A 26,715-nucleotide genomic window follows, 5' to 3' on the forward strand; every position below is an offset into this window, starting at 1 on the left:
CTGATATTAATGGAACAGACTGAAGCATGCTATTTTTCACTTTCTTTCATTCAAGTTTTCTTATACAAAATGACTAATATGGTAATGTTTTACATAATTGTACATGTATAAACTATATCTGATTGCTTACTACCTCTGGGAGGGGTCAAGGAAGGTGGGATAAAAATTGGAACCCAAAACTGTAAATAAAAATGTTTATTACTTAAAAAAAGATTTTGGGAAAACAGATAATGAGCTCTGTTTTGGATATTCTGAGTTTAACATGTCTATGGGACATCCAATTTGAGATGTCTAATAACAGTTGGTGATGACAGACTAACTTTCAGGATAGAAATTATGTGTGCAAATAGATCTGAGGATCATTTATATAGAGACATTTGATTCTATGAGAGCTAAAGTAGTCACTAAGTAGAGAGGGAAAAAAGGGGGCAGCCAGTTGGTGCAATGGATAAAGAACATGGTCCTGGATTCAGGAGGACTGAGTTCAAATCTGGCCTCAGACACTTAACCCTCACTGACCTGACCAAAAAAAAAAAAGAAGAAAAGAAAAGAAAGAAAGAAAAAAGAAATAGGGAAAAAGAGCTAGGGTTAGCTATGGGCAATACCCATAGTCATTGGTTATGACATGGATGAATGAAGATTCATAATAGAAAGTGTAGGAGAACCAGAAAAGCACAGTTCTGGAAGGAGATTGTGATTAATAATGTCAAAGACTACAATGAGCTTAAAAAAAGATGAAGATTCAGAATAAGCAGTTTGATTTGACAAGGCAGAAAGTACTGAATAATGGTAATGAGCCTTTTTGAACTTAGGCACAACAACAAATATGTCACTACATTTTGAACCATTTTAGCTAGAAATTATACTCCACTCCATATCATGATAAGGCTTCAGATTAGTGGAGAAAAAAATTAAAGAAAGTCATAAGCATTTGCCAAACTTTTACTTTTCTTCTGAACTTATCATATTATTTGTACATATCATATACTTAACACATTCTTTGCATATGTATTTTATCTTCCTTAGTTCTTTAAAAAGTTCTGTTATTTATCTTTATAGAGAGAACCTAGCATAGTTCTTTGCACATGCTTTATAAATGTGTGCTGGATAAAATAAAACCAAAACAACTTTTACATGATCAAAACTTTGTACATAAAACCTAGGACAATTATCTAAAGTTCAATTGAACATGTGCCCTTCCAGAGATGAACCATATTACCTACCAGTGATGCTAAAGCCATTCTTATAGCCTGGTTTTTCTAAAGCAAAAAGCCAGCCAAAGAGGCCTCCAATTGGGGTAAGGGGCAACAGGGCCTGGGCTGCAGGATAAGGGATGTGGCTGATGGCTATATAGGCTCTCCCATCATTTCCTACGATGTAGGCATGCAGGTCTACCTCACTGAAGGACACTGGAGTATGTCCTACATGGACATGGCCACTCACTTTCCCGTTGACTCGGTGAGGTGCTCCTAAAAGATGGAAAGTAGAGTTACTCCCAGTATCCACAGTAATAAGCGACAAGGACAAAGCAGAAAAAGGAATTTCATAGATCATTAAAAAAAAATAAATTCTGAGCAAAAAATATCCGCTTCTTCCTCTATTGACTACTCACAATTAATTAAATGACCTATTTTGAGGTTCATGCTTCCTTCTTCTTCAACACTGGGACTAACTGGTAAGTAAAAAGGATGAAAGGAAGAAGTTCTCAACAAGTAGACCAACATAGCTGTGAATTGATATATCTAGAGATAGTCCCCAAGAGACCCTTGCAGAACTGAAAACAAGACCAGCCTATAACACTTTACCTTCTAGCAAACAATGCTTTCCATTTCCATAGTACTTGGACTGGCAGTGGCAGCAGAAACCAGTGGAATAGTCTGTGCAGAAAGCATTCTGGGAGCACTGTCTGTGGTTTTGTTCACATGTTTCCTTGCTGGCAGCCTGATGTGTGAATACTGAAAATAAAGTGTGTGTGTGTACACACATACATACACACATATGTAAATGTGAACACGTATACATATATACACACACATACATACATATATGAAAAAAAGACCAAGCCTAGCTCCTCCAAATTAAGTCAAGAAAATTCCACCACAAAATCAGTTGTTAGTTGTGTGTTTGGTAAAAAATATAAAAACAGTAGATAGAGCACCGGCTCTGAATTCAAGAGGACCTAAGTTCAAATCCGGCCTTAGACCCATGACACTAGCTGTGTGACCCTGGGGAAGTCAACCCCAATTGCCTCACCAAAAACAAAAACAGATTTAAAATGTTACAGGATACAACCTAGGGGAACAAATTTGATTTCTAGCAAATGTCTACTGAGACGTTTAGTTACTACTCCTTAATTCATAAGGAAAAAACTCAGGAAAAAATCACAATATGCATTCTTTAAAAGTCTACAGGGCATTGTGGTAGGCACTGTCGGAAGTAAAAGAGAATAAGATGGGGCAGCTAGGTGGCACAGTGGATAGAGCACTGGCCCTGGATTCAGGAGGACCTGAATTCAAATCCAGCCTCAGACACTTAACACTTACTAGCTGTGTGACCCTGGGCAAGTCACTTAACCCCAATTACCTCACTAAAAATAAATAAATAAATAAATAAATAAAAATAAAAGAAGAATAAATTAGAAAACAGGGATCCAATAACATGTTATTTACTTAAAACCCACTTAAATTTAAATATTTATAGAATTAAAATGAGGGCACAAAAGTAAAACTTATGCCTCAGGCAAATTTAAAAATTATAAAAAGGAATAGCAATCATGACCACAACAGTAAAAGACAACAGTAAAAAATTTACACGGTTAAAAGAAATAAACAGAGAACCCAGTTTCTGCTTAAAGCTACTATAGATAAATGACTACAGCAATCTTGTATATGATAAACCCAAAGATACAAGCTTTTGGAACAGAAACTCATTATTTGACAAAAACTGCTGGGAAAACTAGAAAATGGCATGGTAGAAACTAGGTATAGACCAATATCTAACACCATATTAATAATAAATAATAAATAAGGCCAAAATTAGTATATGATTTACACATAAAGGATGATACCATAAGCAAATTAAGAGAGTATGGAATTGTTTACCTGTCAGATTTATGGGCAGAGGAAGAATTTAGGACCAAAGAAGATATAGAGAATAAAATAAAATATAAAATAAATCATTTTGATTATAAAAAAAATTAAAAAGCTTTTGCACAAACAAAACTAATGTAACCAAGATTACAAGAGAAGTAGAAAACTGGAAGAATTTTTGAAACAAATATCTCTGATAAAGGACTCATTTCTCAAATATATAGAGAACTGAGCCAAATTTATAAAAATGCAAGTCATTCCCCAATTGATAAATAGTCAAAGGATATGAACAGGCAATATTCAGACAAAGAAATCAAAGTGATCTATAATCATATGAATAAAATGCTCTGGATCATTATTGATCAGAGAAATGCAAATTAAAACACCTCAGGTATCACCTCACACCCATCAGAATGGTAAATATAACAAAAATGGAAAATATTGGATATTGGAGGGGATGTGGGAAAGCTGGGATGCTTTGTTGGAGTTGTGAAAAGATCCAACCATTCTGGAGAGCAATTTGGAACTATGCTCAAAGGGCATACCCTTACTGTGCATACCCTTTCACCCAGCAATACCACTGCCAGGTTTATATCCCAAGGACATCCCCAAAAAAGAGAAAAAGACATATTTGTACAAAAATATTTCTTTTTTGTGGTGGCTAAGAATTGGAAATCAAAGGAATGCCCATCAATTGGGAAATGGCTAAACAAGATGTGGTATATGATGGTGATGGAATATTATTGTGCTATAAGAAGTGACAAGTAGGATAATTTCAGAAAGGCCTGGAAAGACTAATGTATAGTGAAGTAATAAGAATCAGGAGAATGTTGTATTGTGCTGCAAGAAATGATAAGCAAAAGAAGGGAGGGCAGAGTGGGGGACAGGGCAGTCAGAAGCAAAACACTTTTGAGGAGGGATAGGGTGAAAGAAGATAGAAAATCGAGTAAATATCATGGGGAGGGAATAGGATGGAAGGAAACAGTTAACAATAATAGTAACTGAAAAAAATTTTGGAGCAGAGGCAAGAGTAATGTGCAATGATGATGGATTGATTGATGAGGAGGACTGATTGAAGATGAGGACTGATGAAGATGAGGATTGATTGGGGGGTGGTGATGATTTATTGATTGATGATTGATTATGACAAAACTTATGGTACTTTGCTGGGCTATTGTGAAGAAAATTCTTTGTCAGGTATAAGGTACTATATAAATGTTGTCTATTACTATTGTTGCAATAATCAACCTCATGGGTTTATTGTAAGGAAATCTTTCTTTAAAGTACTATATAAATGTAGTTTACTATAAAAAATGATGAGAAGGATGCTATCAGAAAAACCTAGAAAGACCTACATGAGCTGATGCAAAGTAAAATGTACTGTATACAAAATAAAAGCAACATTTTAAAATGATCTGCTGTGAATGGCTTAGTTATTTTCAGCAATGCACTGATCCAAGACAACTGTGAAGGTCTTATGAAAAATGCAACCCATCTACAGAGAGAGAACTGATGTTATCTGAATACAGATTGAAGCATAAGTTTTGGTAGTTCCCTTATCTGAAGTTTTGGTTTTGTCTGGTTTTTTTCCCCCACAACCTGGCTAATGTGAAAATGTTTTGCATGACTGCTCATGTATAGTTTACATTGAATTGCTTGAGTTCTTGTGGGGGAGGAAGAGAATTTGGAACACAAAGTTTTTAAAAATTGATGTCAAAATTTGTATTTTACATGAAATTTGGGAAAATGTAATTCTAAATATTGAAATTTTTAAAAAAAGAAATGATAAGCAGATGGATTTCAGAAAAACCTGGAAAGACTTACATGAATTGATACTAAGTGAAATGGGCAGAACCAAGAGAACATTGCATATAGCATCAACAATGTTGTGTGATTATCAACTGTGACAGACTTAATACAATGATCCAAGATAATGCCAGGAAATGCTCTCCACATTAAAAAAAAAAAGATATGGAGTCTGAATGCAGATTGAAGCATGCCATTTTCATTTTTGTTGTTTCTTTTTTGTTATTGTTCTTATTTATTCTTTCTTGCATTTTTTTCCTTTTGTTCTGATTCTTCTCTTACAACTAATGTGAAAATATGTTTAACATAAGTGTAATGCATGATCTATGCTTGCTGGCCTCGGGAGGGGGTAGGGAAGGGAGGGTGGAAGAAAAATTTGGAACTCAAAAAATATCTTTACATGTAATTGGCAAAAAATTAAATTAAATTAAAAAAATTTTTGTGGGGTATTAAGGGTTGTGACTTGCCCAGGGTCACACAGCTAGTTAAGTGTCAAGTGTCTGAGGTCAGATTTGAACTTAGGTCCTCCTGAAAACAGTGCCAGTGCTTTATCCATTGCACCACCTAGCTGTCCTCAAATTTAAAAAATTATAATGAAAATAGCATTAAAAAGAATTTAAACATAAAAAAAGACTAAATAATTTAATCATAAAGAACTTGTGAGTCAAAGAACAAAAATTAGGAATTTTTGGTGGTTGGGGGTTTTTTTGGTGGGGCAATGAGGGTTAAGTGACTTGATCAGGGTCACACATCAGTAAGTGTCAAGTGTCTGAGGCTAGATTTTGAATTCAGGTCCTCCTGAATCGAGGGCTGGTGCTTTATCCACTGTGCCACCTAGCTGCCCCCAGAAATTTTTTTAAAGAAAATGACAATGAGACAATTTATCAAAAATTCATGACACAGCCAACGTAGTCCTTCAGGCAAAATTTATATTGCTAAACATGTCCATCAACAACAACAATAAGAAAACATCAATGAATTGGGACACAGCTAAAAGTAATTAGAAAGGTAATCATTTTTAAAAATCACAATTAAAACCTAATTCTGAAAATCAGACATAAAATTGAAAAAAAAACCTTAAAACAAAAAAGATGCATTATCTGATTTTAAAAAAGAAAACTAAATTGCTAATATAAAATGGGGAATAAAGAATTCACAATGAATGAAAAAGAAATAAAGGAATTTTCTAGAATCTACTTACCTGATTATATATAACAAAATAACAAATGAAATGGATAAATATTTTACAAATATATAAATTGTATTGATCAACAAAACAAGAAATAATTTAAATATCCAAATCTCAGAAAAAGAAATTGAGCAAGCCATAAAAGAACTCTCACAAAAGAAAAACACAAAATCAGATCGCCTTATAAGAAAATTCTACTAATTTACTAGATTTAATGCTAACATTTAATGTTAATGTTAACAAAGTGTATATAAATATGTGTATTTATATACATATTTATGTATTTACATACATAACAATTTATATATTATCTAATTGGATCTTTGTGACAATAAAATGTTTTATCATGTGTATTTTATACATTGAAAAATTAATACTCAAAGAGGTTATATGGTTTACTCAATGTCACATGGTACCCTCTTTTTGAAATTATGCTATTACATTATACTTGCATAGTTCATTATATTTTTACACTTTTTTCAATTAGAAAAGGAAAATAAGATGGTAAAGGAAGATTTATCTTTGAAGTAGTAGCTTACTAAAAGTATTTCCTCTTACTTTTTATCTCTTACACTCTTTGATTAGACTATTCATGAGTAAAAACACAAAAAAATCCTAAGATGAATTTTATTTTTAATTAAATTTTCTTTATCAATTTTATATTAAGATTTTCCATCAGCAGAAATGAAAAGTGTTCTGATTACCAGGGAGAAATGATTATCCAGAAATGGAAGAGAAATTGGTAATTTCATTCAAAGCTCTATTACTTTATTTTATGATGATTGCTCAAAATAGAATATATTCAGTACTTTACTCCTTGCCTCTCATTGGAGTCCTAGTGCTGAGGGTTGAGTTCCAGGGGGTAGCAAACCAAAATAATAGAAATGTGTTCAATAATCTTCATACATGGGGATTTAAAAAGATAATTAAGAGCTCTATCAGTATAAACTGACTGAAGCCTGAAAAGCAAAATGAAAAGGTTTATTTTTGCCAAAACTTTAAACCCAAAATGATGATACTTTTGAGCATATTAGGAATGAACAGCTCCATTTCCTTTCCCCTCATTTTATGGAACATGACTTTTAATAACATTATCAGTGATTACTAGTGTATAAGAGAGTCAAAATAGTATCTGTATGCCTGATTATATTGAATATTTTATATTGAATATTCTTGCTTTATATCTAGAAAAAAGTAATTGGATCTTTGTGACAACCACGACTACAATAAAAATGTTTTATCATGTGTATTTCTTGATACAAAGGATTTTGAAGATCGTTTCAAACTACTTCTGAATATATCAGGTTTTTTTAATAGAAAAAAATGTTGACTCTACCAAAACTATTTTTTGTTTGTTTTTTGCAGGGCAATGAAGGTTAAGTGATTTGTCCTGGGTCACACAGCTAGTACGTGTCAAGTGTCTGAGGCTGGATTTGAACTCAGGTCTTCCTGAATCCAGAGCTGGTGCTTCATCCACTGGGCCACCTAGTTGCCACCCCCCAAACTAATTTTGAAACAAAGTCTTAGCATCCCAGGCTTGTAATACACTTACCGTCAGTTTTGAAATTGCTATCTTCTTCCATTCCCATAACATACCTCCCATGATTTAATGGTGGTGTATTTTGTGGAAAAGGATAATTTGTAAGAACACGTCCCTCAGAATAGTCTGAAAGAACTTCCATTTTTGAAGACATAGCTCCACCATCTGGGTAAGGTTGGATAGTTTCATTTTTAGTATAGAATGGTGAAGCTTCTGTTAAGAGATCCAGGAATTCTCCCTTGGTGTCTGGTGGACCTGGGCTTTTAATTCCTTTTTGCTGAGAAGGCTCAGTGTGGCCCTGAGTTATCAGAAAAACTTCCTCCCTCTCTGGTGTCCCTTCTTCAGTTTGATGATGCAAGGAGTAAGATTCTGTTTTAGGAGATAATGGCCAATGACTAGGTGCTGGATATAGCAATTTGTATTTTAGCTCTGAGTCCAGTGAAGAGAACATAGCACCATGGTTTGATTCACTATGATCTACTTGACTATGAGAGCTGACATTTAAATCAAGTAAAACTTCTGTCTTGCTATAACTGTTTGATACTAGTTCTTGTGCACTGGGTTCCCTTTCATCGCCATCTTCATTATAAAATACCTCAAGATAATCCATTTTGTCTTCTTTATAATTACTTTCCAGGACACTGTACTCTGCAGCATTATTAAGAAAATGCTCCAGAGAATGGGCTACGGAAAGGTTTTCTCTGAAGTTTGCAGGTTCAACATTTTCCAGCTGGAATGCGCTGCCAATGTGAAAAGCCCATACTCCAGGAATGCCCAGGTTACTTATTCTAAAAACAAACAAACAAAAAACCATTGAACCATTAGGTGAAGCTATCATATTTTGAAATATATATATTTCTGAATATTATTGCAGAGTTAATTCACCTTGCTTTAAAACATAATTGCTTTGTTCTAGATCAGCAGGTCAAATTCATAGTTTTTAGTGGTTTTAAAATGAAATGAAAGGGAATATACCACAATTTTCTTATAAACTATCTTAACATCCCTTCAGAAGCTTATGCTTATAGTATGCTTATTGTACCCCAAAATCTGGTTGAAAAATCTAGTGAATAGCCCATTTTTTCCAGCCAGATTTTTTTGCTTGTCAAAAGGACAAGCGAAATCTTGATGTCTGTCTGAAAACCACCAAAGTCTATGAGGACAAGAATCATACCTTTAGGATACAATGATACATCTTTATTATTACAATAATTTAGGACCTGATTTATGTATCCAAATCCAAACTTTACAAAAAATGGAGAAAACAAACTGATTTGATTGTCAGCTTATTTCATTTTGGAATGTCCAAAACCTTATACTGCAAAAGTCATGGAATTTTCCCCAGAATCAATCAATAAAGAATATGGGTTAATGTGCATTATAAAAAATGAGTAATTCATGGAAATGAATAAAAATAAGTGAACTTTCTCACAAATATTCATTTTTTTCACCTGGAATTCTATGGCACTAATATTTTCCAGTACAGTAAAAAGGATATTTGTAAAAAGTGATTTTAAAGAAGAATGAAAATATGTATAAAAAGTATTGTTTGGCGAGTTGAAAAATAAAGAAGAATTGAAAAAGATAAGGGAAAATCTTAGAGATGTAAGAATAATGAATTTGATATGATATAAAAGGATTATGTCTATGAAATTCCATCTCCCAGTAATGATAATCTTCAAATAATAAGAGAATTAAAAATATATTTTTAAAAGTTGAAATTACTATTCAGATAGATTTATACCACTCTCTTCTCATTTCATGGAAGAGATGCTGATTTTAATATGTCCTTCAATAGAAGGTCATCTGGAAATAGGGCAAATTTAAAATTTTGTATTCTTCCATAAGAAAACAAAGGGTAATAAATTGATTACATAATTGCTACATAAGTAGCACTCAAATGACAGTAAGAATCCTTTATTGATTTCAAATTTAAATAATTTGTACATATTTAAAGTTGGTACACTGGGATTAAATCTGAATGAGGCTTGAATTTATTAAGGTTAGTTCTATCGAGAAACTAATAATATATGCCCTCCAATAAGGAAAATAAAGAAATGGGCATGAATAAGATTAAGAAGCTTTGGGGTTTTTTTTGTTAGTTTTTTTTTTATTTTTAAGTGAGGCAATTGGGGTTAAGTGACTTGCCCAGGGTCACACAGCTAGTAAGTGTTAAGTGTCTGAGGTCGGATTTGAACTCAGGTCTTCCTGACTCCAGGGCCGGTGCTCTATCCACTGCGCCACCTAGCTGCCCCAAGAAGCTTTGTTTTTGAAGGCCTAATATTTTCCCTGGTTATATTTCCCTAGTACATGTGTATATATATGTGTGTGTGTGTGTGTGTGTGTGTGTGTGTGTGTATGTGTATATATATACACATGTATATGTGTGTATATATACACATATACATACACACATACATATATAAACAAAGGTATTGTTTAGTGATCTGGAAGCCTTGTGCAGCTTCTAAAAGCTCATCAAATTCAAGTACATCAAATTCAAGTTTAGATAAAGCAAAAAACTGAGCCAATATTTATTACTTACTGGTGGAGATTTTTCACAGATTGTTCAGTGCTAGTTACACTAAAATAAAGACCTTCTCTCTTCTGGTAGTCGTCTTTACCTCTGCTGAAACCCACTCTAGCTGGGAGTTCAAGCTCTATATCATAAGATTCTTTGGAATGAGTTCCAAAGAACTGAAGACCATTGATAGGATAAAGAAAGAGCGCGTAGGTATCAAACTCATCAAATGCCAAGACGACCTGAAAAGTGTTCATCTGTGAAAGAAAACAGAACATGAGTTAGAGACAAAATCTTCCTAAAAACCAGCAAGTCCAGCAACAACAGATATAAAGAGAAATTCCATTTAAAATAACTGTGTACTGTAACAATTGGAGTGATGCCACTTGCTGGAGAGTTACTGTAGGAAAACTCCACCAAGAGGAGAAGGCGTCTGAAGGCAAGCCATGTGGTCAGTTCCTTGGCGTCAGGAAGTGACGTTTGCTCATGGGTACTGTTGATCAAAGGTACCAGCAAATTAGCTTGGAGCTATGTGTGCATGTAGATGGGATGTTCCCAGTTTCACAGGAGGCTTCTGGGAGAAAGAGGGAAGCGTTGGGTCCTTTTGCTTCCTGACCTCGCCACGGCAGGTCTGATGATGGGGTCTCTTAGAAATAGTTAAATTTTTACCTTTCTCTCTGATCATTAGATCCTAATGCTCTTTAATAAATACTTAAACACTTAAATACTCTTGCTAAAGCTTCTAATTTATTGGTGACCACTCATTAGATATTTTAGACAGTATAGCTAGAATTTTAGCCTCTTTAAATACAATATAAAATACTTGGGAGTCTACCTGCCAAGACAAACCTAGGAACTATATGACCAGAACTATAAAACACTTTTCATACAAATAAAGTCAAATCTAAACAATTGGAAAAATATTCATTGCTCATGGGTAGGCCAAGCCAATATAACAAAAATAACAATCCTACCTAAGTTAACTTATGTATTTAGTGCTATAACAATCACACTATAAAAAATATTTTATAGATCTAGAAAAAATAATAAAAATTCATTTGGAAAAACAAAAGCTCAAGGGTATCATGGGAATCAATGAAAAAAATACAAAAGAAGGTGGTCTAGCAGTACCAGATCTCAAACTGTATTATAAAGTGGTAATAATCAAAATAATCTGGTACTGCCTAAGAAATAGAGAGGTGGATCAGTGGAATAGAATAGGCACAAATTACACTATAGTAAATTACAATAGTAACCTAGTATATGATAAATCCAAAGATCCAGGCTTTTGGAACAAAAACTCATTATTTGACAAAAACTGCTGGGAAAATTGGAAAATGGTATGGCAGAAACTAGCCATAGACCAACATCTCACATCGTATAAGGTCAAAATGGGTACATGATTTACACATAAAGGATGATACCTTAAACAAATTAAGAGAGCATGGAATCGTTTATCTGTCAGATTTATGGGCAGAGGAAGAATTTAGGACCAATGAAGATATAGAGAACAAAACAAAATGTAAAATAAATCATTTTGATTATACAAAGTTTTTGCACAAACAAAACTAATGTAACCAAGGGAAGCAGAAAATTGGGAAAGAATTTTTGAAACAAATATCTCTGATAAAAGCCTCATTTCTCAATTATATAGAGAACTGTCAAATTTATAAAAATACAAGTCATTCCCCAATTGATATTAAATTGATTTCAAAGGATATGAACAGGCAGTTTTCAAAGAAATCAAAGCTATCAATAATCATAGGAAAAATGCTCTAGATCACTATTGATCAGAGAAATGCAAATTAAAACAATTCTGAGGTATCACCTCACACCTATAAGAATGGCAAATATAACAAAAATGGACAATATTGGATGTTGGAGGGGAAAGCAGAGATGCTAATCCACTGTTAGTGGAGTTGTGAAAAGATCCAACCATTCTAGAGAGCAATTTGGAACTATACCTAAAGGGCTATACAACTGTACATACCCTTTGATCCAGCAATACCACTACAATACCACTAGGTTTATATCCCAAAGACATTCCTAAAAAGAGAAAAATGACTTATGAGTTAGAGACAATAATATAATGATCTCAGTAATATAATGATCCAAGACATTCCCGAAGGAGTAATGATGAAGTATACTATCCACCTCCCAATAAAGAACTGATATTGACTGAACACAGACTGAAGCATGCTATTTTTCACTTTCTTTCATTTTTTTCCTTTTATTCAAGTTTTCTTGTACAAAATGACTAATATGTTAATGTTTTACATAATTGCACGTGTATAACCCATATCTTACCCATGAAGCTTGCTGCTTCATGGAGGGGGTAGGGAGGGAAGGAGGGATAAAATCTGGAACTCAAAACTATAAATAAAAATGTTTATTATTTTAAAAAGTTATTACTAACATTAAATTTCTCCAAATTACTCTAATCTAACATATGTGGAAATTTATTTTGATTTGGGGACCCTACCTTTGGCCTGAGATTAGAAATTCTTGGGCCCTCAAGGGTTTTTTTGTGAGGGGCTGGTGCCCCTCCCCTTCTGCTTCAGCTGAGCCAAAAAGCCCCATGGGCTGAGACCCCAGGTCAGACAGCTGGGGGAAAAAAGCCCCAACTCCCTCCACCCTGAGAGGATCTATCCCAGAGATCCCCGTGCTCATCCAGGCCGCCCTCTGGCATAGCCCATGCAGAGGTCCCTGGGCACACAGCAGGGGGCACGGGCACCTGGAGCCCTGGGTGTGGTACAAATGGGATGCTTGAGCACCCCCCGCCCCCCGCCAGCCACAGCCCTAGTGCAGCTGGCAGATTAGCTTGGTGTGGGTGGGGGCGCAGGGAGTCCTGAGGTTTGAGTGGTTAGAAGGAAGATATATATACAGGAGAAACGGCCAGAAAGGGGCACCAGAGGACTAGGGGGCGGCGGACTGACGGGGCAGACAGACAGAAAAAGGGGAGGCGGAGAGCACAGAAGCAGTCAGCAAAGAGTACAGGTTGGAGAAAGCAAGGCGGGGAGCAGGGGCGGGGCGCGGGGGGGGGGGGGGGGGCTGGAGCACTAGGAGAACACTAGAAGAAGGTCCATTGGTACACAGGAGGAAGCTAAAAAAGTTCCAGGCACAGCAGGTGGAAAGAGACGGGCCAGGACGCAGTCAGGTTGTACATTTTATTTCCCTGTATTCTTTTTTTTAGCAAGGCAATTGGGGTTAAGTGACTTGCCCAAGGTCACACAGCTAGTAAGTGTTAAGTGTCTGAAGCCGGATTTGAACTCAGGTACTCCTGAATCCAAGGCCAGTGTCTTATCCACTGCGCCACCTAGCTGCCCCATATTTCCCTGTATTCTTAATTTTAAATTGTATCTCATAAATAAACCCTCTGCTGTTAAAATGGAAGAGGCTTCCTAATCTTTTATTTATCAATTTGGGAGCAGTGTGGAGAAATTTTTAAACGGCCCATATTAAATTAATAGCATTCAGATAACCAAACAGTCAACAGTTCCAGATTAAGTACACCAGTCAGATTAGGCCCCCCAAATTAGCCGTAGTCATTTAAATATTCTTACATTTGAATGGCAACCATGAAGGGATTTACAGCCCAATTATAATTTTTCTAAAGTTATAATTTTTCATAAGTCCAATTATATAAATTTTCAGACTAGATTAGCTAGTTAATAATTAATTTTTTACATATACTTAGTAATATTTTGAACTAGAGCATTTTTATATGATTATAGATAGCTTTGACTTCTTTGTCTGAAAATTCCTATTCATATCCTTTGACCATTTATCAATTGGGGAATGACTTGTATTTTTATAAATTTGACTCAGTTTTCTATATATTTGAGAAATGAGGCCTTTATCAGAGATACTTCTTCCTTTCTTCCTTTCTTCCTTTCTTTTTTTTGCAGGACAATGAGGGTTAAGTGACTAGCCCAGGGTTACACAGCTAGTAAGTGTTAAATGTCTGAGGCCATATTTTAACTCAGGTCCTCCTGAATCCAGGGCTGGTGCTTTATCCACTGCGCCACCTAGAGAGATACTTCTTTCAAAAATCCTTTCCCAGTTTTCTGCTTCCCTTATAATCTTGGTTGCATTCCCGCAAAAACTTTTAAATTCTATATAATCAGAATTATCTATTTTACATTTTTTATTGCTCTCTATATCTTCTTTGGTCCTAAATTATTCTTCTTTGCATAAATCTGACAGATAAACTATTCCTGCTCTTCTAATTTGCTTATGGTATCACCCTTTATGTTTAAATCATGCACCTATTTTGACTTTATTTTAGTACACAGTGTGAGATGTTGGTCTATACCTATTTTCTGCTATACTGTTTTCCAGTTTTCTCATCAGTTTTTGTCAAATAATGAGGTTTTGTTCAAAAATCTTGGATCTTTGGATTTATCATATACTAGATTACTATAGTGATTTAATATAGTGTAATTTGTACCTATTCAATTCCCTTAGTAATATTTTTAAAATATAATTTCCTCTGTAACTTTGTTCAATGTCATTTCCTGAGAGAAATGAATTTAAACCATATCTTGAGAAGAAACAGGAAGAGAATTTTTTTTTTTAAACCCTCAACTTTAACTGGGATCATGAAAGAACTGAATCTTGGGCCTATCCAAGGACCAAGGAGAAATCAGTCATTGTAGTAATAATTAAAAGTGACTTTGGGGGGATGGCTAGGTGGCGCAGTGGATAAAGCACCGACCCTGGATTCAGTAGTACCTGAGTTCAAATCCAGCCTCAGACACTTGACACTTACTAGCTGTGTGACCCTGGGCAAGTCACTTAACCCCCATTGCCCCGCCCCCCCCCCCAAAGTGACTTTGGCTTCAAAATTTCTCACAGCTCATTGCTTCTGTCTTTGTTTTATTGTTTGTTACATTGTTAATAAAAACTACAGCCAGAAACTTTGATATTTATTTAAGACTAAGAGAATAGTAGGACTGATAGAGAAATGAATAAATACTTATGGAAGAAAGAAGTAACTACAGCTTATTTTAAATATAATACTTAATAAACTGGGGAAGAGGCTCAGAAGGCAGTGATTAATAAGTGAGATGTTGTGATTTTAATGTGGTAATATACCCCTTTATTATTATTCTCAGAAAGCTAGATGGTACATTCGATTGAGTGCTAGGCCTGGGATCAAGAAGAACTGAATTCAAATCTGACCATAGACATTTACTAGCAGTACAACTCTTGGTAAGTCATTTAACCTATGTCTGTTTCAGTTTCCTCAACTATAAAATGGGATAATAACAGCATCTGCTTCCCAGGATATTTTTTAAGTGCTTAGCATGATATCTGGCAATAAATACTAATTTCCTGACTTCTTTATTATGCTTACTTATTATATATTATTACCCTTATTATAAATATTTATTATCCTTCCTTTGAATAAGGAAAACATGCTAATAGCAAGTATAAAAGGGACTGTCCATTCTACCTAGGTTATATGTGAAATTGTATAAGATATTACAGATAAGGTAGTATAAGCAATAGATAAGGTACAAGCGTGGAAATAATTCTTTACCTATACCAATGAAATACTTTCAAACCCTATCTTACCATTCATCTGAGAGATAGGTTAGCAAAAGCTGGGAAGACTAAAGACTACAGGGTGAGAGAGATGCAATTCTTTTTGATTCCTATTGGTTTTGAGGAGGAGGGAAACTGCTTTTGAAGAGAAGCTAAAGTGGCTGTAGTGGGCTGGGCTTCATTTTGCCAGACTAACTGGAGTGCAGAGTTATGGAAATTCTTCATTTACCAAACCAAGAGCTATAAGTGGAAGACATTGTACAAAGAGTGGTAGAGGAGTGAAAAGGAACTGGCCACAGACTTCAGAAAATAAATCAAGTGTATGATGAAATGATGTTGTCAGTGAGATAGCAAGATCAGTTGGAGGTTCTCAGGATCTTAGACTGTGGAAGCCACCACCTATTCCCCATTTATTTGTCCCAATATGTCCTTCCCATTGCTCATTCAGAGTAAGAGAATAAGGTAAGGAAAGAGCATAAAAGGGATCCAAATACCCACATCCAGTTTCAGTATTATAGTAGCTTACAATCGAAAACCTGTTCCTTAAAACTGTGTTATTTAAATTATTGAGGACTGGGTTTTCTAAAATATTACTAAATTATATATTAATGACTATTGTACCAGTCTGGGCAATAAGCATTTATTATTAATTAATATCACATATTATTAAAGCATTGATTGCATGTCTCCCTGACTTCCCCACTAGTCACAAGAGTATAGGCCTAAACAATTACACACTTAGCGTACTGAGCCAAGAGAGCAAGGAGGGGTTGTGTGGAGAGTAAAAGAGGGTCCAGGGAAGAAGACAGCAAGCCCCTTATGGCCCAGTCTTTTTATCCTCTTTTTGGTAGAGGTGGATCACTATACATTGATCTAAGCTAATTGGTTAGCATCATTCAGCTCCATTGATTGACATAACTTGGGGGGAGGTCTAGAGATCAAATTCCAACCATCTAGGCATGCTTTTTCCCCTAGATAATCAGAAGAATCAATCTGAATTCCTTTTGTTAAGGTGCCCAGGCAGATTTCTGGTGTGAGGGGGAGAGAATAGCAAAAACTAATGTCTGGGTTTCTCCTAGAAATCCATTTTTTTTTTTAAGTGAGGCAATTGGGTTTAAGTGACTTGCCCAGGATCACACAGCTAGTAAGTGTCAAGTGTCTGAGGCCGGATTTGAACTCAGGTACTCCTGAATCCAGGGCTAGTGCTCTATCCACTGCGCCACCTAGTTGCCCAAAATCCATTTTTAATAATTATTTTCTCACAATCCCCCACCTGATTCATTGAGAAACTATGTTTACTCAGAGAATCAAATTAATATTACAAATATTTTTAAAAGGGTTCTTAACTGTGGGTCTTATGATGGTTCACAATGTCAAGGGGAATAAAAGGGAAAAAAATGAGCGATGCATTGACAAAACTAAAGGGGACAGTCCCCATTAAAAGATAGACATTATAAATAGTGTATGCAACAGGGAAAAGGGAAACAAAAAGGGAAATTTCCATTTAAGTCTCTAGAAGTCTCATCTTTTACAGATGATTCTTGGGATGTCATCTTGGTACAGCTCCAGGTGTCATTTCAGGTATGCCTGCACAGAAGTCTTTCCCAGGTTCTTTAGATATTCTTCCTCAGCTGGAAAGTCTCCTACAAAATTGATCTTAACACAACTTTAAATAATTTTGTCAATAACCAAATCGGATAATGAAATTTAGCTGAAAACCATATGTCTAATGAAATTCAGAACCTTTTAGAGATTTTACAATTAAAGATTGTCCAATTGTTACATGTGAAACTCAGATACAAACAAAAAAATTAGAACCCAATTTTTTTTTATACTTAACATTATTTCAATCCCCCATCTGGAGGATGAGATTCCCACTAAGGAATTTCAGACTCCTATTTAAAAGATGTACTCCAATACAAAAAACAAAATCATAAAAGCTGTCAGATTAACTTCAGTTGTAATAACTTCTAACAAAAGTTATTAGGCATTACAAAAGGGTCCATAAGTTATGCTGATAGATTCTTCTTTAATACAGGACTGAGAAAATTGTGATAATAACTAAGAAAAAGATTCATATCCTGGCTTCATTACTTTTTATCATTTGCCTAATTATCCCCATGCCATTATAAGAAATTAAAGAATTTAACATAGCTGGTAACAGATGTCAAGGCCGAATCCAATACTGTGTTCATCATCTGAGATGATTACATTAAGTTACCATAAAAGAATATGGGGCAGCTAGATGGCGCAGTGGTTAAGCACTGGCCCTGGATTCAGGAGTACCTGAGTTCAAATCCGGCCTCAGACACTTGACACTTACTAGCAAGTCACTTAACCCCCATTGCCTGCAAAAAAAAAAAAAAAAAAAAGAATATGGAAGTAAACTATACAGTAAGGGAGCATAAATCATTCCCAAACTTCATGACAATTCCAGGCAAAAGTTCTGCAGTCAGGCTCAAAATCAGCTAGGTGGAATGTGCTTCCACTCCAGGTGTCATATTGGGGAAATTAAGTCTGGAAAATCCTACCTCAACCCTTGCTAAAGTAGTTCTCCTAGCCTTTCCCATGTATCACCTGCTATTCATGCATGTAAAACCTCTCAGGGCTGCTGGCACCATGACTGCTCAGTAGTATTGTACTATTCCTCCAATGACCACACCTAGTAGTCAGACTCAGAATAATATCAATTAACAGTCCCATAAGGTCTTAAATAGTAAGTTGCAATAATCAGAGTTTTATATGTATTGAACTAATGAGGATAATATGATTGCAAAGAATGTGAATTTGCTTCTTGATTCAGAATATAGTTACAATATACAATCCCAAACAATACTCCAAAAATATAATTACGATCACATAGAAACTAAATTCAGGACCAAAAAACCTTCTTGGAAGAGCTCAAAAAGAATTTTTAAAAATCAAATGAGTGAGGTAGAAGAAGAAATGAGAGAAATGAGAGTTACACACACAAAAAATATGAAAAAAGAGTCAACAACTTGGAAAAGGAAGCACAAAAATTGGCTGAAGAAAACAATTCCTTAAAAAATACAATTCGCTAAATGGGGAGAAAAAAATGACCAAATGGAAAAAGAGGTGCAAAAGCTTACCGAGGAAAATAATGCCTTAGAAATTAGAATTGGGCACCAAAAATCCATCAAATAGAATCAAAAGAATGAAAAAAATAGAAGAACATGTGAAATACCTCATCAGAAAGACAACTGACCTGGAAAATAGATGCAGGAGAGATAATCTAAGAATTACTGGGCATAGAAAGCCATGATCAAAAAAAAGAGTATAGACACCATAATCCAGGGAATTATCAAGAACTGCCCTGATATTGTAGAATCAGAGGATAAAATAGTCACTGAAAGAATCCACCTGAAAGAGACCCCAAAAGGAAAATGCCAAGGGATATTGTAGCCAATTCCAGAACTATCAGGTGAAGGAGAAAATACTATAAGAAGCCAGAAAGAAACAATTTAAATATCATGAAGTGGGAGCAGCTAGGTGGCGCAGTGGATAGAGCACCGGCCCTGGAGTCAGGAGTACCTGAGTTCAAATCCGGCCTTAGACACTTAACACTTACTAGCTGTGTGACCCTAGGCAAGTCACTTAACCCCAATTGCCTCACTAAAAAAAATATATATATATCATGAAGTGGGGGCAGCTAGGTGGCGCAGTGGATAAAGCACCGGCCCTGGATTCAGGAGGACCCAAGTTCAAAGCCGACCTCAGACACTTAACACTTACTAGTTGTGTGACCCTGGGTAAGTCATTTAACCCCCATTGCTTCTCAAAAAAAAAAAAAATAAAATAAACATTAAATATCATGGAGCCACAGTCAGGATATTACACAGGACCTGGCAACTTCAACATTAAAGGATCAGAAGGCTTGGAATATGATATTCCAGAAGGCAAAGGAGCTTGAATTGCAACCACCAGCAAAATTGAGCATTTTCTTTCAGGGGAAAAGATGAACATTCAATGAAACAGGGGACTTCCAAGGTTTCCTGATGAAAAGACCAGAACTGAACAGAAAACTTGATCTTCAAATACAAGACTGAAGAAAAGTATAAAAAAAGTAAACAGAGAAAAAAGCTATTCAATAAGGTTAAAGTGTTTGCATCCCTATGTGGGAAGATAATACTTATAGCTCTTGAGATCTTTATCTCTATTTGGGCAGATAGAAGGCGTATACATAGAGTTATTAAATTAAGTTATTAAAGTTATTAAATTAAGTTATTAAATTGACTTTGATGTGATGATAGAAAGAAACTTAAGGAGCAGAAAAGAAGGAGAATATGGGGAGAAGAGGGAAGAGGAGGTGTAATGGGGCTAATTACATCATATGAAGAGGTACCAAAAAAACCTATTATGAAAGAAGAAAAGAAGGGAGGGGTGAGCATTGCTTCAACCTTACTCTCATCAGATTTGGTTCAAAGAGGAAATAATATATACACCCATTTGGATAAAGAAACTTAGCTTGCTCTTAAAGGAAGTAAAAGGGTATGGAAATTTATTTTGATTTGGGGACCCTACCTTTGGGCTGAGATTAGAAAGCCTTGGGCCCTCAGGTTTCTCTTCTCTGTGTGGGAGGGGCTGGTGCCCCTCCCCCTCTACTTCAGCTAAGCAAAAAAAAGCCCTGTGAGTTTTACAGGAGGCCAGGTCAGAGGGCTGGGGGAAAAACCCCAGCTCCCTCCACCCTGAGCAGATCTATCAGAGAGATCCCAGGCTCGTCCAGGCAGGCCTCTGGCACAGCCCGTGCAGAGGTCCCTGGACGCACAGCAGGGGGCATGGGTCCCTGGAGCCCTGGGTGTGGTACACACGGGATGCTCGAGCGCACCCCCCCCCCAGCCACAGCCCTAGTGCAGCTGGCGGATTAGCTTGGTGTGTGTGAGGGCACAGGGAGCCCCAAGGTTTGAGTGGAGAGAAGGAAGATATATAAACTGGAGAGTTAGACGAGGAAGGGGGGAATAGACAGGAAGGGGCTACAAGGACGCTAAGGAGACTGAGGCTACATAAAGAGAAAGGGACGTCAGAGGACTAGGAAGCAGCAGAGAGCACAGAAGCTGTCAGCACAGGGTACAGGTTGGAGAAATTGAAGATTAAGAGAACAGAAAGGCTGGAGCACTAAGAGACGGGGGAAGGAGAAAAAGCTAAGAGCAAGAAGGGACGGAGGCCGATATGAAGCAGGGGGGCTTTTCAGTGAGGGGAATGCTAGAAGAAGGTCTGTTGGTATGCAGGAGGAGGCTAAAAAAGTTCCAGGCACAGCAGGTGGAAAGAGACGTCAGAATGCAGTCAGGTTGTACATTTTATTTCCCTGTATTCTTAATTCTAAATTGTATCTCATAAATAAACTCTCTGCTGTTAAAATGGAAGAGGCTTCTTATCTTTTGCTTATCAATTTGGGAGCAGTGTGGAGAAATTTTTAAATGGCCCATACTAAGTTAATAGTAGTCTGATAACCAAACAGTCAACAGTCCCAGATTAAGTACCCCAGTCAGATTAGTCCCCCCAAATTAGGCAAGCGAGTTAAAATATTTCTACATTTGAATGACAACCATGAAGGAACTCATGGCCCAATTATAATTTTTCTAAACTTATAATTTTTCATATAATCATAATTTTTCATATAAATCCAATTATTTAATTTTTCAGATTAGATTAGCTAGTTAATTAATTAATTTTTTTACAAGGGTAAAGGGGGTTACTGATAGAAAGAAGGGCAAAAGCAGGGGAAGAAAGGGAGGGGGGCTGATAAAATGGACGGTAGATTAAGGGAGGCAGTAAACAGAAGCAAAACTCTGGTGAAAAGGAATAGGGTGAAAGAAGGAAAAAAAAAGTACAGAGGAATAGGATAGAAGGGAAAACAGTAAACATAACTGTGAATGTGAATGGGATGAACTCTCCCATAAAACAGAAGTGAATAGAAGAGTGAATTAAAACCCAGAATCCTACAATATGTTGTTTACAAGAAACACGTTTTTCTTTTTTTTCTTTTTAATTTTTCTCAATTGCATGTAAAGATATTTTTTGAAGGACAGCTATGGGGCACAGTGGATAAAGCACCAGCCCTAGATTCAAGAGGACCTGAGTTCAAATCTGGCCTCAGACAATGTCAATTGTCTAAATGTGTGACCCTGGGCAAGTCACTTAACCCTCATTGCCCTGCAAAAAAAAAAATTATTTTGAGTTCCAATTTTTTCTCTCCCCTCCCTTTACATGGAAATATAGTTTTCAACATTTGTTTTTATAAGATTTCTAGTTTCAATTTTTTCTCCCTCCCTCCCTTCCCTCCCCCCTCCCCAAGACAGCAAGCAATTTGATATAGGTTATATATGTACAATCTCATTAAACATATTTCTGCATTGGTCATGCTGTGAAAGAAGAATCAGAGCAAGAAAAAACCTCAAAAAACAAAGACAAAATAGAAATAGTATGGTTCAATCTGCATCTAGAGTCCATAGTTCTTTTTTTCTGGATTTGGAGAGCATTTTCCATCATGAGTCCTTTGGAACTATCTTGGACCATTGTAATGCTGAGAAGAGTCAAGTCCATCACAGTTGATCAACACACAATGTTGTTGATACTGCGAACAATATTCTTCTGGTTCTGCTCATCTCACTCAGCATCAGTTCATATAAGTCCTTCCAGGTTTCTCTGAAATCTGCCTGCTCATTGTTTCTTACAGCACAATAGTATTCCATTACATTCATATACCACAACTTGTTCAGCCATTCCCCAGTTGATGGGCATCCCCTCAATTTCCAATTCCTTGCCACCACAAAAAGAGCAGCTATAAATATTTTTGTACATGTGGGTCCTTTTCCCTTTTTTATGATCCCTTTGGGAAAAAGATCTAATAGTGGTATGGCTGGGTCAAAGGGTATGCATAGCTTTATAGCCCTTTGGGCATAGTTCCAAATTGCTCTCCACAGCTTTCCACAGCTTCTCCAACATTTATTATTTTCCCTTTTTGTCAAATTAGCTAATCTGATAGGTGTCAGGTGGTATCTCAGAGTTGTTTTAATTTAATTTCTCTAATCAATAGTGATTTAGAACATTTTTTTTTTCATATGGCAATAGATAGCTTTGATTTCTTCATCAGAAAACTGCCTGTTCATATCCTTTGACCATATCTCAATTGGGGAATGACTTGGATTCTAATAAATTTGATTTAGTTCCCTATATATTTTAGAAATGAGGTCTTTATCAGAAATACTACCTGTAAAAATTGTTTCCCAGCTTTCTGTCTCCCTTCTAATTTTGGCTGCATTGCTTCTGTTTGTACAAAACCTTTTAAATTTAATGTAATCAAAATCATCCATTTTGCATTTCATAATATTCTCCGTCTCTTGTTTGGTCATAAACTGTTCTCCTTTCCATCAATCTGAGAGGTAAACTATTCCTTCCTCTCCTAATTTACCTATGGCATCACCTTTTATTTCATGTACCCATTTTGACCTTATTTTGGTGTATTAGTGTAAGATGTTGGTCTATGCCTAGTTTCTGCCATACTATCTTCCAGTTTTCCCAGCAGTTTTTGTCAAATACTGAATTCCTATCCTAGAAACTGGAGTCTCTGGGTTTATCAAACAGTTGATTACTATAGTCATTTACTACTGTGTCTCCTGTGCCTAACCTATTCTATTCATCCACCACTCTATTTCTTAGCCAGTACCAAATAGTTTTGATGACTGCCACTTTATAGTAAAGTTTCAAGTTTAGTACAGCTAGCCCACCTTCCTGTACATTTTTTTGTTGTTGGTTCCTTTGATATTCTTGACCTTTTCTTTTTCAAGATGAATTTTGTTATTATTTTTCTAGCTCTATAAAATAATTTTTAGGTTTTCTGATTGGTATGGCACTGAATAAATAAGTTAATTTAGGTAGAATTGTCATTTTTATTATATTATCTTGGCCTATCCATAAGCAATTGATATTTTTCCAATTATTTAGATCTGATTTTATTTGTGTGAAAAGTCTTTTGTAATTGTGTCTGTTTATCATTTCTTACAGCACAATAATATTCCACTACATACCACATACCACAACTTATTTAGCCATTCCCCTATTGATGGGAATCCCTTCAAATTCCAATTCTTTGATAACACCAAAAAAAAAAGCACCTATGAATATTTTTGTACATGTGGGTCCTTTTCCCTTTTTTATGATCTTTTTGGGATATAGACCTAATAGTAGTATTGCTGGGTCAAAGGGTGTGCAAAATTTTAAAGCCTTTTGGGCATGGTTCCAAATTGCTCCCCAAAATGGTTCACAGCTCCACCAACAGTGCATTAGTGTTCCAATTTTCCCACATGTCCAACATTTATCATTTTCTTTTTTGTCATATTACCCAATTGTATAGGTGTGAGGTGGTACTTCAGAGTAATTTTAATTTGCATTTCCCTAATCAGTGGTGATTTAGAACATTTTTTCATATGGCTGTAGGTAGTGTTAATTTCATCATCTGAAAACTGCCTGTTCATATTTTTTTACCATTTCTCAATTGGGGAATGACTTGTATTCTTATATATTTAATTAATTTATATATTTTAGATATGAGGCCTTTATCAGAAATACTGTCTGTAAAAATTGTTTCCCAGCTTTCTGCTTTTCTTCTAATCTTGTTTGCATTGGTTTCATTTGTGCAAATTTTAAAAAATTTAATGTAGTCAAAATGACCCACTCTGCATTTCATAATGTTCTCTATGTCATCTTTGGTCATAAATTCTTCCTCTCTCCACAGTTCTGACAAGTAAACTATCCCTTCCTTTGTCTATGGTATCACCCTTTATGTCTAGATCTTGAACCCATTTTGACTTTACTTTGGTATATGGTATAAGATGTTCATCTAGGCCTAGTTTCTGCCAGTTTTGCCAGCAGATTTTGTCAAATAGTGAGTTGTTATCCTGGAGGCTAGAGTCTTTTGGTTTATCGAACAGGAGATAGCTATATTCATTTAATGCTGTGTTTTGTATGCCTAGTCACTGATCCTCCTCTCTATTTCTTATCCAGTACCAGTTTTCATGATTGTTGCTTTATAATATAGTTTTAGATATGATACAGCTAGGCCACCTTCCTTTTCATTTTTTTTTCATTAATTCCCTTGATATTTTTTATCTTTTGTTCTTCCAGATGAATTTTGCTATTATTTTTTCTAGCTCTATCAAATATTCTTTGGTAGTTTGGTATGACACTGAATAAGTAAATTAATTTGGGTAGGATTGTAGTTTTATTGTTGTTGTTTGTGGGGCAATGAGGGTTAAGTGACTTGCCCATGGTCACACAGCTAGTAAGTGTCAGGTTTCTGAGGCCAAATTTGAACTCAGGTGCTCCTGAAGTCAGGGCCTGTGCTTTATCCACTGCACCACCTAGTTGTGGATTGTAGTTTTTATTATATTAGCACAGCCTACCCATGAACAATTTTTATTTTTCCATTTCTTCATATGTGATTTTATTTGTGTGAAACGTGTTGTGTAACTGTGTTCCTATAGTTCCTGGGTTTGCCTTGGCAGGAAGACTCCCAAATATTTTATATTGCCTACAGTTTATGGAATTTCTATTTCTATCTCTTGCTGCTGGACTTTGTTGGTCATATGTAAAAATGCTGATGATTTCTGTGGGTTTATTTTATATCTTGCAACTTTGTTAAAGTTGTTAATTATTTCAAGCAGTTTTTAGTTGATTCTTTAGGATTCTCTATATATACCATCATATCATCAGCAAAGAGTGATAGTTTTATTTCTTCCTTGCCTATTTCATTTCCTACAATTACTTGTTCTTCTCTTATTGCTAATGATAACATTTCTAGTACAAGACTGAATAACAGTGGTGATAATGGACATCCTTGTTTCACCCCTAATCTTACTGGGAATGCCAATAACTTATCCCCATTGCATATAATGCTTGCTGATGGTTTAAGATAGATACTATTTGTTATCTTAAGGAAAGCTCCATTTATTCCTATGCTCTCTAGGGTTTTTAAAAGGAATGGGTGCTGTATTTTGTCAAGAGTTAAGAAACACATTTGAAAAAGAGAGATACACACAGAGTAAAGTTAAAAGGTTGGGGCAGAATATATTATGCTTCAGCTGAAGTAAAAAAAGCAGGAGTAGCAATCCTTATCTCAGACAAAGCAAAAGCAAAAATAAATCTAATTAAAAGAGATAAGGAAGGAAACTACATCTTGCTACATCATCATAGATAATGAAGTAATATCAATACTAAACATATATGCACCAACTGGTATAGCATCCAGATTCTTAGAGGAGAAGATAAATTAGTTAGAAGAGGAAATAGACAGCAAAACTATACTAGTGGGGGAACTTAACCTTCCCCTCTCAGAACTAGATAAATCTAACCACAAAATAAATAAGAAAGAAGTTGAAAAGGTGAATAGAGTTTTAGAAAAATTAGATATTATAGCTGTCTGGAGAAAATTAAATGGGGATAGAAAGCAATATACCTTTTTCTCAGTGGTACATATACACAAAAATTGATCATTTATTAAGGTACAAAAATCTCATAGTCAAATGTACAAAGGTAAACATAGTAAATGCATCCCTTTCAGACCATGATGCAATAAAAATTACTTGTAATAAAGAGCCATTGAAAGACAGACTGAAAATTATTTTCCTCAGTAAGCTTTTGCACCTCTTTTTCCATTTGGCCAGTTTTTTCTCCCATTTGGCCAACTTTTTCTCTCATTTGGCTATTTTTTTTCTCTCATTTGGCCAATTATATTTTTTAAGGAATTGTTTTCCTTAGTCAATTTTTGTGCTTCTTTTTGCAGTATAACTCTTATTTCTCTCATTTCTTTTTCCATTTTTTCTTCTACCTCTCTCATTTGGCTTTCAAAAGCCTTTTTGAGCTCTTCAAAGAGGGCTTTTTGGTCTTGAGACAAGATCATCTTCCCACTTGAGTCTTCACTTGTAGGCATTTTGACAAACTCATCTGAATTTGAGTTTTGGTCTTCCCTTTCACCATGGAAGTTGTCAATGGCAAGGGTCCTTTT

General features: G+C 35.6%; 1 protein-coding gene across 3 annotated transcripts in view; it reads right to left on the reverse strand.

The window, feature by feature from the left end:
- Window positions 1–26,715, reverse strand: part of NID2 (nidogen 2) — a 74,842-nt gene that overhangs the window by 41,335 nt on the left and 6,792 nt on the right. For 2 of the 3 annotated variants that reach the window (XM_043983495.1, XM_043983496.1), the window contains exons 3-6: window positions 10,170–10,402; window positions 7,637–8,412; window positions 1,806–1,955; window positions 1,224–1,469 (exon numbers count right to left, since the gene is read on the reverse strand). In XM_043983495.1, the coding sequence (XP_043839430.1) occupies window positions 1,224–1,469; window positions 1,806–1,955; window positions 7,637–8,412; window positions 10,170–10,402 (1,405 nt within the window). The remainder of the gene's footprint in view (window positions 1–1,223; window positions 1,470–1,805; window positions 1,956–7,636; window positions 8,413–10,169; window positions 10,403–26,715) is intronic. The other variant, XM_043983497.1, reaches the window with a different exon arrangement.

This window comes from Dromiciops gliroides, chromosome 2 (assembly GCF_019393635.1).
Source record: "Dromiciops gliroides isolate mDroGli1 chromosome 2, mDroGli1.pri, whole genome shotgun sequence".
Classification (NCBI taxonomy): domain Eukaryota; kingdom Metazoa; phylum Chordata; class Mammalia; order Microbiotheria; family Microbiotheriidae; genus Dromiciops; species Dromiciops gliroides.